This window comes from Pundamilia nyererei, unplaced genomic scaffold, assembly GCF_000239375.1.
Source record: "Pundamilia nyererei isolate P.nyererei 1_Seehausen unplaced genomic scaffold, PunNye1.0 scaffold00033, whole genome shotgun sequence".
NCBI classification, from domain to species: Eukaryota; Metazoa; Chordata; class Actinopteri; order Cichliformes; family Cichlidae; genus Pundamilia; species Pundamilia nyererei.
Window position 1 is genome coordinate 637,491 of NW_005187434.1, and position 17,670 is coordinate 655,160.

Sequence of the window (17,670 nt, forward strand, 5' to 3'; positions counted from 1 at the left end):
TTCATGTTCTTAGTTCATGTTCTTAGTTCATGTTCTTAGTTCATGTTCTTAGTTCATGTTCTTAGTTCATGTTCTTAGTTCATGTTCTTAGTTCAGTTAGGTTTCTGTTTTCTACCATCCAGCAATAAAGCTAAGTTTTTTGAATTAACGTTTGCCTCCAAGTGTCTGCACATTGGGTCCTCCTTACCACCACTCCTGCCTGCACATCAGCCTTCACATAACATAAGGTGCAAACATTTTTGGAAAAAGGCTGTAACACATTTAGGTTTTACATCTGAAGAAGTACCTTGCATCAGTTTGAGTGCGTCAGTCATGTCCTCAATAGACCGGCTGATGATCTCCAAGCCTCTGGCCACAGCCTCGGTGTCGCCACACCTCACACCATTGATCACCGTGGGAATATTCTACAAAGCAGTGGTTCTGTTAGAAATGTCCTCGCTTTAAGGGTGCCCTTATATTTGTCAGTTAACAACAATTATCAAGTGCACATTTTAGGATGTTTCCTGTTTTTAATGTATCTTCACCTTCACCGCAGGAACTCCAGCTAGCTCCACCAGCAGAGTGACCAAGAAGAAACCTCGGGCACTTTCTCCACCCGGGAGGCTGACCAACAACTCCAGGTTCCTGTTTGACAAATGTAAGCCATGAAACTTTGTGCATATTATAGTATGATAGCACATATTGTATTATACTGTGTGCAGAAACAGAATTTTACTCACTCCATGTTGAAAGGCCTGTCACAGCAGATATACAGATGGACATGAAAAACAGGACATATTTATACACATTTGCTGGGTTTACTCAAACTGCTGGCAGGAGACTAGCGGCCTTACCCGTCAGGATCTTTCCTCTTCCAGTTAGCCAATACTGCATCTGCATGTGTGATAATTGGGGGAAGCCCTAAGCGTTGTGACACCTCCCAGTATGGAACAGCCAGACTGCGTGGCAGTATCTTAAAAGAATATGAAAGAGAAATCAGTCATAATAACTGAATCACTTAAGGTAACATGTAGCATTCAGAAAACAGGAGGCAAAAGAAAAAGAAAAACTAACAGACAGTTAGTTACCTCAACTGTATCTTTCTCTCCCTCCTCCCAGACGTAGCCCATGGTCATCATGCTGAGAGCCAGGTGGGCCAGTCGTAACTCTTTGTGTTTCTGCAGAAAGTTGCTGCTCAGCAGTGGCATCTGGTCATAGACAACTGTACTGAGCAACTGCTTCACAGTCATCGTGAATGGTGCTTGTCATTATAAATACCTTGTTAATACGGGAGCGCAACTCGTGGGACTGTGCAAGCTCTGGGATTCTCAGGGCGATATCCATCCATGGCTGGTAATAAGGTGGAAGCTCTTCCTTTAAATGCACATCATGAGAAAATGTTAATGTTGGTCAGTACCATTTAACACAACTGTAGTTGGTGTAAAATGCAAACAAATCCAAGTTCATGTTGTCCTCAAATGGCAAAGCAACAAATTCACTAAAATCCAAATGGCTCAAGGGGCTCAAAATGAAATGTTCACAACTTGTGACCATCATGTGTGTTGTGTGCTTGTGTCCAAGCAGGACCTTAACTTACTAAGCTTCTTTTTTAGGAACCAGTTCTCCCATCCATCACTGTGCTTCATGTTTTATTTCTGACTACAGAAGTTATGAACATTATTGTTCTCTCCATTTTTGCTCTCTTCTATATGCAAAAATGTGATTTTGTAAACGTCTTCCAGGAATAATGCTCACTTCCTTCATCTTTGTTGGTCTCAATCAATACTAAAGTTAACATTTTTATAACAGCTTTTTTGGCGCTATAAGGATTAATGTAATTGGCAAATTCTTATTAAAGGTTTGGTTTTTAAGTAATACAATGTGAATAAAATGTAATAATGTTACATCACAAACTTGAAACAAGCAAAGCTAAAATAACACACACAGAACTTCAAAAGAGCTTTTCAACGTACCAAAGGATCTGGAAGGATGAAGCCGAGTTCTTCTGAGACATGGTAGGACTTCAGAGAGAAGAGAGCTTCGGTCTGGTCTGTTTCAGCAGAAGCCATAGAGAAAACAAAGCAAGCACCAAAAACTGCAATGATCCTCTGACAAGCTGAATGATCCCGGACACCCCAGTCTGGCTGGACTTGAGGACAAAGATATTGCTTACACAACCTTTATACCTGAGTTCTGCTGTTGCACAATTCCAACTGTAGAAAATCAATACTTCACTTTGTGAATCATATAGTATGAAACAAATAATCGGTGTCACGCTTGGTTGATCTATAACCGTCCAAACTGTTAAAGTTATGAAAAGAAGAAACTAAAGCCAGTTGGGATGCTTTGCATGTTGTAAAAAAAAAAAAAACGCCTTGTTGTTTTCCCACATTTCCTACGGGTTATCAGGAACGTAACTGATAACAAATAAGGAACAGATATGTTACTTTTACAAAAGCACAATCATTTGTTTATCAGCCTTTTGTTTAAGAACTCTTTGACAGCAGATTCATCTGAAACAATAAATAAATACGCTAATAATGAGTTAATAACGTGCGTAGGCGTGTCTTTTTCAATTTGTATTCATATCCTGAAGATAACACGCTCTTTATGTTTTGACTGAGAGCTATAAAAGACTGCTACTTAAACAAAAGTGCTCCATATATCTGGAACAAACTCCCAGAAAGCCTCAGATCAGCTGAAACACTCAGTTTATTTAAATCCAGGTTGAAGACTCACCTGTTCTCAGCTGCATTTGAATAAAGCACCAAATCCACACTTTTAAGCTTAAATTTCAAAACTTATATTTTAACTACTGATTTTATTTACTGTTTTTTTTAATCAATTTTAAATCATGCTTTTTATTATTTTTGTTTTTTAATGTCTCTGTAAAGCACTTTGAATCACCTTGTTGTTGAATTGTGCTATATAAATAAACTTGCCTTGCCTATAACATTTTATGCCGCGTGGCTTTTATTTTGAAGGGACTTTCTCCTTTCTCTACCCTCTATATAAAAGAGGATTAAGTCAAATTTAGACTGTCAGCCTCACCTGCTGGAGGAGACTGAACACTGCAGTTTCCTTAAACCAAACCATGCACCGCACAGTGTATGTGCGTAAACAGTAAATGAATCAGGCCAGTAATACTCAGTGCTCCAGAGCGCCAACAAACCGGCATTTCACTTTGCGATTTGTCACGTGTTTTGGAAATACTGAATGAAATGAACCCGCACTAGGACATGAATCTGTTGGAGAAGTTTCTTTGTTAAAATCAACTCAGCGGTCTGATTTCTTTTTGAGCAACTCCACGTAAGCTTCGGTATTGTAACATTTGCAAGTCGGTGTAAAGGTCAGCTGTAATTTGATCCTCTTGCTTCTGAAACATAGATAACAAACACCAGACTGCATTGTTGTGCTTTCTAACACAGATGACAAAATAACTGGAACACTGAGGCTGAGGACAACAGCGGTCTGCCAGGGAGCTGGACTTTAAGGAAGTGCTACTTCACTGACAGTGCAAACTCACTTTTAGTAGGCCTTAACTTTGGAAACCATGGCTGTCAGTACCCATGAGTGAGTTGCTTTTTTTCTTTTGTGCGTGTGTGTTAAATCACTGAAGTTAAACAATAGCTAAACTTCCTGCCAATTAGATCCATTGATATGTTTTTGCAGTTAAATAGCTGACATTAGCTAGCTGCTGACACTGAAGGATGATGTATGGTGATTATGATAAATGTCAAGTAAATCCAGGAGAATCTGATTCACTGAACACAGTTGTTTTAATGCTGAAAATAAAAGCTTTAACACAAACTGATGAACGGCGGTGACTTACAGACCTACAACTCTCGTAGGTCTCTTGGGTCTTTATTGCTAAGTAAGAAGCTCCAAACAGCATCATTTTGGTAATATGAAAGAAAAATAATTCAAATTTGGGAATTTAAAAGTCAAAGTACGTGCTTGCGACCAATGTTCCCTCTAATTTTTCATGTGTCTGAGCGAACACACAAACTCCCTGAGCGGTCCCTTGGACCACTGTGAGCAACATCAGTAGACGTGTCCACTGTGGTCACGCCAGCATCGAATCCATCCAAGTTACCTGGTTTATTAATTAATTGGCTAATTATTAATTACAACATTTACATTTATGTTAGACTACTTTTAATTAACTGCTTTAGCCCACTGGCGCAGCCAGTCACTTACTGACTAACACTGCAAAACAGAATTGTTAAAGTTTCAATTTTAATTTCAAATCAGGTTAGATTTTTTTGTGCGCAACGCAGATTTTTTGTGCGCAGAGACCGTGCCAGCATTGCGCAATTGCGCACGCGCGCAGCTTAGAGGGAACATTGCGTGACACTGTAATGACGAGGCAAATGTTAACAGTTAACGTATTTGTAGCGATAATGTGAGTCATATCAAAATATAAAATGTGCACTTCATAACAACTTGTAAAAAAGGGACAGAGTCTCAAAAGTCTGCTAAAGTCTGTGTATTTCCTTTAATATATTTGTATTATTTCTTAATTTCTATTAGTGTTTAAGCGTTTTTTAGTTAGATTGTTATTATTTTTTTCTTACTGTTGTGTTTTGTTTTTTTTATTTTTTTATTTATTTACTAATTGTATTGAGTACAATCTAACTTCGTTTTCATGGTGTGGTAGTGTCACAATTACAGTGAAGTCTCTTATGTCTTAAACAAACAGGAATTTATTCCGTTTTTGTCGTGTATCCGACATGCCTGCAAGTTGCTGCACGTGTAGGGTGTGTGAGTGTGTGTGTGTGTGTTTTAGTGTATACATGCATTCAACAGTTAATCCCTGGTCTTTCTCCGCTGTAAATCCACCTGACACACCCCTTCTTACACCACTATGATTAGAAGGGAGCTGATCATTCATGCTTAACGTGTCCGAGGTCTCGCAGGTTGCATGAATTAATCATAACCTGGGCTAAATAAAGTATAAAGTATGAGCGGATCAGTGTTTTGTAATAAATAGGTTTGGGGGTTTTCTTTTTTCTTTTTTTCCCCGTCTGTGCGCCTGCCTATTATTAGCTACGGAGGCCATCCAGTAAGTGGAGGTGGGTCTATGACGGTCAGGGCTGCAGCTCTGCATCGCACCGTTGGACTTCACCTCAGCGTCCGCGTTTCTGCCAGTGCCATCGGGCTCGTCACACCGATCCAGAGCACCTTTCCTGAAACATCGGCTATTTCCAAGCCTCGTTCACCTCGCCTTGAAGATGAAGTTAAATACGAGCTGCCGTCAGGTGCAAGACGCATCCGATGGAGCCCTGCTTTTTATCTCGTTCATCGACCAACCCGATGCAGCACTTCCTTATGTTGCGGTAAGGATGGTCGGCAACCGTTATGACCACAGCGTCAGAGTGGTTTTAATTCGCTTATTTTATTATGGGGGGAGGCTGGTTTTTGCGATGAACTCGGAGCCGGATAAACAGGCTCAAGAGTCAGTGACGGGGCGTTACATAACGTGTAATGCAGCAGAGCCTCATGACTAGTGTCTCGGTGGTGGAGGGAGGCACTGCTCGGTCCTTCTGGTAGGGTATGCACGTTTTTATCATCCTTGTTATGGCAGATAACCGAGGCTCCTTAAAAAATGTGTTTTTAAGATGATCGACTTAAGGCACTGTGCGTTATATAGTATATCTCACCACATTTTAAAAAATCATTAATTAATTCGTGAGTTGCGCATTGTAGTCTGTAACAGGAAAGGGCATTTGAATGAGCAATTGTAGGGGCGGGGTATCTCTATAGTATCAGACAGGCCCAGCCTAAGGTCAGACTGCGAGTTGTTTTGAAAGGTGAGAGAAGCCTATGGTGATGCGGACTATGCAGTGAATGAAGAGCCCGATTTTTTTATGAATGGCTACAAAGTAACCATGAGGCAAAGAAATCATAGTAACCCTTGATAGTAATATTTAGAGCACTGTGTGAACCAAAGTAAGCAAATGATGCTGCAAAAGTGTTTTGGATAGAAAGTCCTTTTAGTATAAGAACAGCAGAAGTTATGCTTTAGAAAGGGAGCTGCTTTTTTGTTTTTTCCTGATAGTGGGCACTTGACTTCCAGGTAGGGGTAGCTGGCTTCATTCATAAGAAGGCAGCACTATCTGAGAATATAAATATGAATGGAGGCTATATTCCAGTCCGCTTACGCTTTCAAGAGGGGGGGGGCTCGGATGGAGATTTCTTGTTTATTCGTGTAAGCTCTGGATGTGTAAATTAAACATGGCGTGACTTGGGTTTCAGATGGTTCAAAATCACGTTACGACACGTAACAGTGGTGTTGTCTCTATACATCAAATCAAAAAAGAGCATAAATCACAGAGGCTTGTCTGATATAGGGTCTAACACACTGACACCAACCACAGTTCCCTTGGAAACTGGAACAGCGACCTAAATCGTCAGCAACCATTTTCAAGACACAGAAATAGTCTGTTTACCTATTCCTATTGTTTCATTTAGGTACATGCCACATGCATGAGGGCTGTGATGACTTAAGTTATAAGCTCTGAGGTATAAGGTTGGGGTGCTATGCTTGAGATGTAATGACATGGGGAAAAAAGAAAGGGAATTTTAGGTTTGCTGATGGTTGGAAGAATTGCAGGGATGTGTCACACATGTAGCATTGCAGCAGCCTTTATTAAAAGAGGAGCAGTAGCATTTAAACTTATTTAACTCTTTTGAAACTAAGAGTGCCTTTTCTCTACCTTTTAATTAAGGTTGAATAAAACCAACCTATCGCCTAGCTCTGATTTGCTGTATATTTCCCGTTGTTGTTTGCTCAGTACTTTCATTCTTTTCTACATCAGGAACAATAAAAGGGAACCTGTGAATAGACACAAGGAAGTCACGAGACCATCCCCTGATAGCTCTGCAGGCAGAATTAGCAGTGCAGATGAAGCCTTGTCAGTGTCTGTCCCTGTAGCGTTCATGGCAGGGTAGTATGGGACTGAAAGTGCTAATACACGACTTTCTGCACACCCTTATATTCTGACAGGCCCCAGCTGACGGATTCTGATATGGACTATGAGAGACCAAACGTTGAAACTATCAAGTGTGTGGTGGTAGGAGACAATGCAGTTGGGAAGACCCGCCTCATCTGCGCCCGGGCCTGCAATGCCACCCTGACTCAGTACCAGTTACTCGCCACACATGTACCCACGGTCTGGGCAATTGACCAATACAGAGTATGCCAGGAGGTGAGTAAGAAAGCTCAAATAGTTTGGGTTTTTTGTCCCTTGATATAGAGAAGCTGGTGGTTGTAGAAATACAAATATTTTTTTGGCATCTATCAGGTTTTGGAGCGCTCAAGAGATGTTGTGGATGATGTCAGCGTGTCACTCCGCCTTTGGGATACTTTTGGAGACCATCATAAGGACCGGCGTTTTGCATACGGCAGGTGGGAAAATGTGAAATTCTATGGTCTTTTTACCATCAGTTGCTTTCATCTTACCTGAAATAAGCAAGTTTGCCCTCTGGCTTCCCTTCAGGTCTGATGTTGTGGTCTTGTGCTTCTCAATCGCCAATCCCAACTCTCTGTACCATGTAAAGACTATGTGGTACCCTGAGATCAAACACTTCTGTCCCCGTGCTCCTGTCATCTTGGTAGGCTGTCAGCTGGACCTGCGCTATGCTGACCTGGAGGCAGTGAACAGGGCACGGAGGCCTTTAGCTAGGTACTCAGTTTTGCATTTATCTCTCTATATGCAAGAACCTTCAAGTTTCATGGCCGAAAGGTTGATTTACTTCCGATTTACTTCTGATATGTTATTTTTCAGACCAATAAAATCCAGTGAGATTCTTCCCCCAGAAAGAGGCCGGGAGGTGGCCAAAGAGCTGGGAGTACCATATTATGAAACCAGTGTTGTTGCTCAGTTTGGAGTCAAGGACGTCTTTGATAACGCCATCCGAGCTGCGCTCATTTCACGCCGCCACCTGCAGTTTTGGAAATCTCACCTCAGAAATGTCCAGCGACCTCTCCTTCAGGCACCCTTCTTGCCACCAAAACCTCCCCCACCTATAATCACTGTGCCACCTCCCCCTACCACCACAGAGGAGCATCCAGCCGGTCTTCTCGAGGACCCACACTGTGCCGATGTCATCCTGGTCCTGCAGGAGCGACAAAAGATTTTCGCACACAAGATATACCTGGCGACATCCTCTTCAAAGTTCTACGACCTCTTTATTATGGACATGCAAAATGAGGAGACCGAAAAACCCCCTCGGGGTCCGATCTCTGGGCGAGAGCTGCTGATGCGTGCCGCAAGCTTTGATGTTTGTGAGAGCAGCGATGATGGAGACAAGGCCAACCTGAGGGCCTGCACTAGTGATGGGACCTTGAAAGACTCCGAGGTCGCCCGGCGGGGCAGACTGCTCTCCTCGTGGAGCCGAGCCTTTGTCAGCATCCAGGAAGAGCTTGTGGACGACCCCATAACATACAGCCCCAGGCCTATGACTGTAGTCCACATGGACCAGTCCATGCAGCTCGGTCCTTTTCGAGCAGTTCTTCGCTACTTGTACACTGGCCAGCTAGACGAGAATGAAAAAGAGCTAATGCACATTGCTCACATCGCTGAGCTGCTGGAGGTCTTTGACCTGCGGATGATGGTGGCAAACATACTCAACAATGAAGCCTTCATGAACCAAGAAATCACCAAAGCCTTCCATGTGCGGCGGACAAACAGAGTCAAAGAGTGCTTGGCCAAAGGCACTTTTTCTGGTGAGAGCAAATCATTACATGTATTTGTTTGTCTGCCCAGCTTGAAGTAGAGTGGATGCCGGTGTAAGTGAGGTTTTACTAGCTCTCACTTCTGCGTTGCAGATGTAGTTTTCAAGCTAGATGATGGGACGATCATGGCCCACAAGCCTTTACTCATCTCTAGTTGTGACTGGATGGCAGCTATGTTTGGCGGGCCTTTTGTTGAGAGCTGCACCAAAGAGGTGAGTCGAGGACAGGCTAAAATCAGCCCTGTATGAAACACGTAGTTCAGCATTTATAGTTACATACTCATTACCAGTCAAATAAAAGTGCATTTAATTAGCTTATAATTAAAGAAAGCACACTTGTGTAGCACATCTCAAATACACAAAGTGGCTCGTGTAGCACACCAATGGACTACGTAAAGTGTGTAAAAAGTATAATTAGAGGACTGCAAATCTGCTCTAATACAATTACACTGGCTTTGTGATCCAAGTGTACTGCAGTTCTCTGAGGCCTGCTAATTGTGCCTGATTCTACTATGAATTAAAAGTACTACAGATTCATAAAACACCTGATAGGAGAAAAGGTTTTTAGATTGTTTGGAATTGAGATTGTGTCTTTTCAAATGATCCATAGTGTATCAGATAGCTCTGTAAAGCTATATTTAGATCACCTATGAAACTCACGATGTGTCCCTCTCTTGCTGCACAAAAAGTAAATATTTTTTGTAGTCTGATCGTGTAAAATGTTGTAGAGGAGATTCCTTCTCGCTCTTCCTCTCTCTGTGCACACCTGCTGAATCCTTCAGGACCTGAATCATGTTATATTTTGTATGTTTTCTGCTCCTAAGGTGCTGTTCCCCAACACAACTCGCAGCTGTATGAGGGCTGTGCTAGAATATCTGTACACGGGCCGCTTTTGTTCTCGCTCGGATCTGGATGCAATGGAGCTCATTGTTCTTGCCAATCGACTTTGCCTCCCCCACCTGGTTGCACTTACAGGTATTACATTTGGTATCATTTTCCTGTAAAGTACAGGATTGTATGACATGCAGCCGCAGTGTGCCCTTCCAAGCCGTTGCCTACAGAGAGCAGCTTTTATGTTTCTTTCAGAACTCTACACAGTAACAGTGCTGACGGAGGCGGCGATGATGGGGGCTGACATCGATGGAGATGTGCTGGTGTACTTGGATATGGCCCAGGTAGTGTGACCTGCCAATCATTCCGAGCAGGGATTGTTCTTAACGCACTTACACAACGCTGTGACAAAATAGATTTTATTTTTATTATTAATGAGGGCATTTCTCAGAGGGGACTTCTCTTGAGGCTAAAATAGTTTTCACAGGCAGTAGGTGGGGCAAAAGACACATTAAATTAAACTGCCCTTACCTAGCTGAAGGATTTTTGGTGTAGTGAGCGACTGGGAGACAGGAATCATGCTCAGCACTGTACATCATCCTGTCATTAAGTTTCAAACGGGTATATTTTCCATTTACCCGGCAAGCTCATTTTGCTCATTTTTAATTTATTTGGTGCAATTCACCACTGAAACACAAACATTAAAATGAATTTTCATGTTGCTTTTTTTAATTACTACACTGCCGCCTGCTTTGCCAGACCAGAATATAGCAAACAAATCAAACTGGCTAATGGCTGTTAGATTTTTTTTGTTTGTTTTCTGTGTGTTTGTGTTTTCGCTTGTTAGCAAGGAAAAGAAAAGGGGTAGATTTGTGGGAAATATATTGGAGAAAGTCTGTTGATATATATTGGAATCCTTAGAATTTGTTACTTTCTGCTGTACTTTGTTAGTTGCCATGCTAACTGCAGCATGCTAAAATTAGCACAGTAATGCTACCATGACTAAGCTTCTAAGTGCAGTACAAATTTACTTAATGGCTCTGACAAAGAAGTGTAAACAAGATAGTCTAAATGTAAGGTCAACTCAAATGGCCTCTGTACTCCAAATATAGATTGTTTTTTTAAATATGTGCACTTCATGTCAGCAAACCCCAGCACTGCTTTTTATCTCCAAAACAAAACACACAGAGTGATGATATATGACTTTGTGTGCTGACAGTTCCACGGTGCCCAGCAGCTCACTGGCTGGTGTCTTCACCACATCTGTACCAACTACAACAGCATCTGCCGCAAGTTTCCCCGAGATATGAAGGCCAAGTCTGCAGGTAACAAACATCTGATTAATCTTTAATGCTCTCCTCTCATTAGTAGCGAACACCAGTGTGAGACAGAGAGTAACTAAAGAAAAGATTGTCTTGAAAATATTTATTGTGATTCAGAGAACCAAGAATACTTTGAGAAACATCGCTGGCCGCCGGTGTGGTACCTGAAAGAAGACGACCACTACCAAAGGGCACGCAAAGAGCGCGACAAGGAGGACTACCTGTACCAGAGGAGGCAGTGTAAACGCAAGTGGCTCTTCTGGAACCTTCCTTCTTCCCCTAACTCGAACTCTCCATCTTCTGGCTCATCTGCAGTCATCTGACGGAGTGGTAAGGAGAGGCCCACTCTGCAGCGCGTCAGTGTGGATGCAAGCTGTAAAAGCTCCAGTCAAACATAAGCGCTGCTGGCTAGATATGCCCCAATTATTCAGGCACACAGTTACATTTACTGTTTGCTTACCTCTGCAGTCAAACAGCACTCCAGGTTTCCAAGCTCAGCTCAGTCTAGCGGTCAAAGTAATGAGTTTTGTTTCTTAGATTTTTAGCTTGTTATACGCGAGACTCAAATCTCAGTGATATGAACCTTACTGACAAACGGTACAGTATATCTGGCGCAAATATCACCTCACGTGGATTGTTGTGCGTTCTGCCACCTGAGTTTTAAGTTTAAAAAACAGGACTCTGCTGGCACAGAACCTTTCACCCGTGGTGTCATCAGTTACATTGAACTGATAACCAAGTGCTGCTAATCAGCTGCAACAACCAGCAATTCAACACAGAATTTAAGTCTCAGAGATATAACACACAGGATGTAACAATAGCATGGCCTACCTGGAAACAGTTACTCCGATCATGCCTATTATTATCGTGGACGCATAAGTTATAAAATACTGGCAACTTCTACTCATGTATATTTTTGTACAGTCATTCTATTTTTGAATGTGTACAGCTTGCATCACTGAAGGCGATGCAAGCCTGGACACAATCAACTTGTGATTTGTTTCCTCTTGTCACAAAAGGGCTGTCGTTTACATGAATTGATTCAGTGTCCGGAGACACAAGAGATCCCAAATCAGAGAAAGAATCAGTCTTTTCAGTAAAATGCCAGCAAAAACAAACCAGATCAATAATATTTACTACGTGTCATTCAATGAGCATTTTTATCAGTTCTTCACTGAAGGTTTCCGCTAGTTTCCCACAAAGCTGCATTTCTGGAGTTGAAGAGACCACGTGGACTCTGTGACAGCGATGTGTATCTCTCTCTCTCTCTGGTGATGATTTAGGCTTTAGCGATTGATCTGAGTTGATTAGAGGTTGCATTTGGATATGTAAGACTCGCGCATGCATGAGGCCTCCTCACGGCCCTTCATGTGAATTCATCAGTACATCTTCTACACACCCAGCACTTTCTGGACTCTTCTCTGCAGAGACAAACACACACACGAACTTCCAGTATTGGCATCCTTTTGAACAGCGTTAAGGACAGTTTGGCATCATGACACACTCAAACAGATCTTTATTATTTCTTTTAAAGGAACTGGGAACTGGCTGCATTGCTAAGATGTTCAAAATGTTTCCAAAACAGTTGTGAAAAGGTTTCAATCAAATCATTTTTCTTGATTTGTTTTGCACGCCTCACAGTATACGTTCAGAGCTGTCATCTACTGTTGTACTTGACTGTCAGAAGGGCTGCAGCATTTCGATCAGCAGTCACGGCGCTCAGTGAAGATGGGTGGTATTGTAAATTGTAAAAAAAATATATCAACTGCAAGTAACTTGCATCACTCTAATGTGCTGTTACCTAAAAATGTGCACTGCTGGCAGTGAGCAGAATTATACAGTATTACCGAGTAATACACACACTGAATACAGACTTGACTCATCTGACTTGCATTTAGTTACTGTGCAGCTACAAACTTGTTTAATACTCATTGTGCTTACCTCCATTATATATCTTACTCTACATACAATTTACAGGCAGTTCAAATATACAGTTGACTACTAGTAAAATAGGATAGTAAAGTAGACACATTGCATTATAAAGATCTACATTCATAAAACATGCTAATGCTATGTAAAAGAATCAGTTCCAGCATTTGCTTTTCAGGCTTGCTTTAATCCATTATGATAATTCTTTTCAACTGCATTTTTAAGTAGACATAATTAGAGCCAAGAAAAGAGTTTAAAATATTAAGTGGTATGAATTAATTCAGTGAAAAAGGCTAAATGTATTGCTTGTATTAATTCCTTGAGTAATAACTACACTGCATGAACAGAGCCCCGCCAAAATAGAAGACATTAATTTGCAGTCGTTTAAAAATGTAACGCATATCAGAGTGGTGGTCCTGGTGTTCGAAGCGGTATCTTTAAATTGCTGTCTTTTATATTAAATCATCTGTTGTTAAGCAAAGAAAAAATTGAGAACTTTCATTTTTAGGTATTTTAATCAGCAGCATAGATGACAGCAAACACCAGAAGGCTGATGACCCTCTGATTTTATTCTAATTCTGAATGTTTTTAAGTGCTCAATTATTTGAGTAATAGATAGTGTTTAGATAACTCAAAATACAGTTTGGTGTACTTTAGCAGCAGGAGGGTCTATATTGCTATAGCTTGCCTTGATGGTAGGACTGATGAAGTTCATCGTTCGTTAAGACATGGTTTCCATTCCTCAGTGCATCGCATTTCTCAGCGAATCTTCTGCTGTTTTGCATCAAGAACACCTCATGCCTTAATGTACAGTGTACTGTAGTGTGTGCTATTGAATGTAAAGTAGTGTTACTGTGGTCACTAGTTTGTTATATCGTAAGCTATAATGGTGCTCTCTAGGCTGTGTGTGTATCTATAAATGTACATAATCCATAATTTGGATATAAAGCAATCAGTCAGTGTGTGATTCGAAGAGTCCAGTGAGTGTGTGTCAGTTTGAACACTGCTAAAGGTTTATGATTTTGTTTGTTTGTTTAAAGCTGAACGACAAGATTAAAGACTGTGGCTATTAAGGCCACACTAGACTAATGAGAAACCATCAAATTTGTGACATTAACCATGAAATTAATGCAGGGATTTCAAAATTTTGTTTCATTATTTTAAAGTTTCTTTATGTACTCCACTGAGCTCCAATTTCTGAGACTGCATAGTAGCAAAATGCTAAGATAGTGTGGACACTGGAAGCTAGATGGTAACTCTAAATGTAAATACATATATATTTGACTTCTGCAAGTCGAACTCGACATAGCAATCGATACAAGCTATTGCATAGGTTAAAATACATACTGTTTTGTACTATGCATAATGAAATGTCTGACTTTGAAAGTATAAACTTGCACTGCTTTGTAGCACCGGGTTCTCTTCAAATTGCATTAAAGGGTACTGCAACATCATTAGATGAAGAAGTAGACAACATCAGGTTAAAATAAAGAAGAAGAAAAATAAGATCATGAATTATAAATTAGTTACTACTGGGGCCCTTTTCCATTTGTTTGGGTGCTAATATCACAGCTGCAGAGAAGCACAAACCAAAGGGAGCTTTAGCAGCACCAGGAATATATATTATATGCTGCACAATCACTACTGCATAGTTTAAGAGGCCTTGATCAGAAATGGTTGAATATTAAATAAAATTAAAAAAAAAAACAATAACAGAAAAGAAAAAAAACTTGAATGTTTTCTCAGTGTTCAAAACCTGGATGACACTTTGTTTAGTCACCAGGTTTTTATTTTCTTTGTCTTCGTTCTCAAGAGCTGTTTTTATTGTTTGGGAGCTATAAATATGAAATTCTGTAGCATGTGTTCTTGAAAACGTGTAAATAATATTTACTAAATAAACAAAGAGCAACACGTGGAGTCCGGTATGGTGGAGTCTGTTTATTTGGTCGTGTTACGTGAAATTTGTGCAGCCTCATCACACGTCAGAAGGACCGAGCCCTGCGCAGAGGCGGCAGCAGCAGCTGAAGCAGAAGGAGGAACCTGCAGCCAAACAAGCCCCAGCCGACAACTTTTGAGACATGGTAATGTTTATGACACATGCATGCTACTATTCTTAATGCTAGTTTAGATGCCTACTGCCTGTGTGTAATTTTATTTCAGGTTAGCTGTCGACTTGCGCAGACACTCCGACGCTCAGTAATACACTGCATAAATATAAACAAGCTAAAATAAGTAAAGGCTAAACTTGCTAGTGTTAGTACATTAAAAGACATGGGGACTCGCTTTTAGTACAGCCTTGAGTTTACCAGTAGAAAACAAAATATAACGGAAAGCAATGACGTGAAACGGAGATGGGAGCCATTAAAAGTTAAATATAGCATCTAATGCATTAGCAATTCTTGCAGTGTAGCGCGCGACCGGCTCGGTTTAAGGACACACGTGACATAAATTAAAAATTTGTGATTGGACAATGACGTTGCCTACAGCCGTGAGGACCCAATTCCGCCTGTGCTTTTTATGCAAACTACGTTATTTTTCTCTTGGTGTGCAAACATGCGTAGTGATATGCTGCTGATGTGTCATCTAGTCGAACAGGTGTAGGTGAGTTTAGATTAAGCTCTGATTGGCTGAGTGTGGCAGCAGGTGACCTAATTGTAACCAAACCTGATCAAGCACAAAGGACCGGGGAGGGCGGAGGCATACTAGCTTTGCTAATCAGCTGACTTTTAAGTAAGCGAAGGGGAAAAAGTTCAATTGTCCAGGCTAACTGCAGGTGATTGATTTGTGCTTTTGTGTGTCTTTTATGAAGATACTTCTTTATGATTGGAGTTTCTGTTCACACTTAAGCATCAATGTATCAATATGTGTCTACATAACATTAAAAACTACAAAATCACTTACAGCTGTGGCTTTCCAAAGACATTTATCTCCATCAATGTCTGGCAAACATGACGCTCATCATTGATTTTCTTTTGCTTTTGTGGAGCCACACTGCATTGATGAACAAGCAGAGCAAATAGAGACTCTTCTACATCTGCCGGTATGCACAATCGTTTGTTGACCTGGACCTGGACTGCCACTCTGTAATTCAATGTTTCTGAGAGCCTGTTGCTGCAGAATAACACTGTTTGACTCAGAATATTTCCTAAATGATAGATGGCTGGCTAATCGCTGTTGTTCTGCAGGCCATACTGGCTCCTATTTTTGGGCTCATCCTTTTGGGGCTGTTCCACACGGAAGCAAAACAACACACCCTCAGCTCTCAGGATGCTTCTTTCTGTCAGTAAGTCACCAATGAGAGCTGTGATCATAGTGTGTTTGCAATGATACAGTTGTGTTCATATATTTAAAATTTCTTTGAACTGTTCTTTTTCCAGGGTGGAACAGTTGCGCAGCTTAGAGTTATAATATGACAAGAATTAGGTGCACTAGTGTGAGTTTATTTTGGATTTTCTCCAATCCACACAGGGTCAAAAGCATGCATGCACAGTCTTTTCATAAGTGGTGCTGAAGATGCTGCAGTGTCTTTTAACTTGACAAGTCCAAGGCCTATTAAGTTCTTGGTAGTGATCATGGTTGACTACAAGTGGTAGTTTGTCTGTCACTGTGAAAAGGATTTGTTTGACAGCATTGGATCGACCAGTACTCAGAAAAATGGGAAAGTCTGAGGAGCTCTGAGAAGGAGAATTGTAGATTTGCACAAGCTGGGAAGAGCTACTTTGGAGCAATTTCTAAACAACTGCATATTCCAAATTCAAAGAACTGTACTTAAGTACAAGTTATTCAGATGTGTCACCACTTTGCCGTGGTCTGAAACAGGCGCCTTGAGGCGACTATTGCTGTGATATGGCGCCATATAAATAAAATCAAACTTTGAATTGAATTTTAACTGGAAGAAGACCCAACCTGTCACTCTCACATGAGAAGAAATTGAACAACCCAGGAACCGCCAAGGCTCAAGCCTGCCATAAACTGGAAACTGATTGAAGCAAGTTTTACATGAGGGGGTGCCAAACAAGTAAAAGGCCCCTTCTTCAAAGTCACATAAACAAGCCAAATGACTGCTAGAGAAAAGGTTTATGGTCAAACAAGGATTGAGCTGTTTCGCCAGAATGACAGGAGGCGTGTTTGGTGGAATGAAAGTGAGGTTTTCAAGCCTAAGACCCAGTACCAGCTGTCAGACATGGTGGTGGTAGCATCATGCTCTGGGGCTGTTTGGCTACCAGTGGTACATTGCACAAAGTAGATGAAATAATGAAGAAGGTGGATTACCTCTAAAATCTTCCAACAGCGAGACAGTTGAAATCTGGACACAATTGGGTTTTCCAATAGGACAATCATCCCAAATATACATCAAACTGAATATGGAGTGGCTAAAGCAGGCTAACCTTAACCCAAAGACATCACCTCACCTCACCTTGAAAATTGGTTAACTATGCTTAAAAGCCCAGCCTATGCCCGAACACCAATCAGTTTAAATGAATTCTACCTATTCTGGTAAGAAAAGTGTTAAAATATCCAGGCAGAGTTATTCCAAAGTGTCTGCTACAGGTGCATCTTGCAAAGTGACATTGAAACGAATATTAGTGGGGTAGCATGTATATACTTTTGACCCTTTGTGGATTTGAGAAAATCCAAAATAAATTCAAACTCGTGCACCGATTCTTGTTTTTTAAAGTCATTAAAGATGAAAGCTGTGCAATCATTCTTACCTGGAAAAAGAACCGTTGAAAAAAAATCATTAAACCCCCCAAATTACCATGACATCTATGCCCACAATGAGTGGAGGTAAACATGTCACCACAGCTGTATGCAGGCTATATACACTTTGTTAAACTACCTGTGTTTATCTTACGATGTGCATCTGTTC

General features: G+C 41.0%; 3 protein-coding genes across 5 annotated transcripts in view; 2 read left to right on the forward strand and 1 right to left on the reverse strand.

Annotated features, from left to right (window-relative positions):
* Positions 1-2,048, reverse strand: part of ido1 (indoleamine 2,3-dioxygenase 1) — a 4,012-nt gene extending 1,964 nt beyond the window's left edge. The window contains exons 1-6 of the mRNA XM_005729611.1: positions 1,953-2,048; positions 1,258-1,353; positions 1,068-1,187; positions 834-952; positions 525-624; positions 287-404 (exon numbers count right to left, since the gene is read on the reverse strand). Coding sequence (XP_005729668.1) covers positions 287-404; positions 525-624; positions 834-952; positions 1,068-1,187; positions 1,258-1,353; positions 1,953-2,048 — 649 coding nt within the window. The remainder of the gene's footprint in view (positions 1-286; positions 405-524; positions 625-833; positions 953-1,067; positions 1,188-1,257; positions 1,354-1,952) is intronic.
* Positions 2,049-3,494: 1,446 nt separating this feature from the next.
* Positions 3,495-14,507, forward strand: rhobtb2a (Rho related BTB domain containing 2a). 2 transcript variants are annotated; one of them, XM_005729385.1, is made up of 10 exons: positions 3,495-3,552; positions 6,989-7,190; positions 7,287-7,390; positions 7,482-7,667; positions 7,770-8,710; positions 8,813-8,931; positions 9,543-9,693; positions 9,805-9,893; positions 10,769-10,874; positions 10,989-14,507. In XM_005729385.1, exons 1-10 carry the CDS (start codon positions 3,533-3,535, stop codon positions 11,192-11,194), a joined length of 2,124 nt encoding a protein of 707 aa, XP_005729442.1. In that variant the 5' UTR covers positions 3,495-3,532; the 3' UTR covers positions 11,195-14,507. The 2 variants fall into 2 exon arrangements, with proteins under 2 accessions (XP_005729442.1, XP_005729441.1); XM_005729384.1 differs by lacking the exon at positions 3,495-3,552 and adding an exon at positions 4,902-5,318.
* A 239-nt stretch (positions 14,508-14,746) lies between these two features.
* Positions 14,747-17,670, forward strand: part of pebp4 (phosphatidylethanolamine binding protein 4) — a 52,797-nt gene continuing 49,873 nt past the window's right edge. Inside the window, exons 1-3 of one of the 2 annotated variants that reach the window (XM_005729386.1) lie at positions 14,747-14,881; positions 15,787-15,840; positions 15,986-16,083. In XM_005729386.1, coding sequence (XP_005729443.1) covers positions 14,879-14,881; positions 15,787-15,840; positions 15,986-16,083 — 155 coding nt within the window. In that variant the 5' untranslated portion in view covers positions 14,747-14,878. The remainder of the gene's footprint in view (positions 14,882-15,786; positions 15,841-15,985; positions 16,084-17,670) is intronic. The other variant, XM_005729387.1, reaches the window with a different exon arrangement.

What these genes read in the sequence shown, in the direction of transcription:
- rhobtb2a (XM_005729384.1), top strand. Translation starts at nt 5,257, where the DNA reads ATGGAGCCCTGCTTTTTATCTCGTTCATCGACCAACCCGATGCAGCAC. An exon ending in AATACAGAGTATGCCAGGAG is followed by an intron (nt 7,191 to 7,286) that starts GTGAGTAAGAAA and finishes GGCATCTATCAG; the next exon opens with GTTTTGGAGCGCTCAAGAGA. An exon ending in CCACCTGGTTGCACTTACAG is followed by an intron (nt 9,694 to 9,804) that starts GTATTACATTTG and finishes TGTTTCTTTCAG; the next exon opens with AACTCTACACAGTAACAGTG.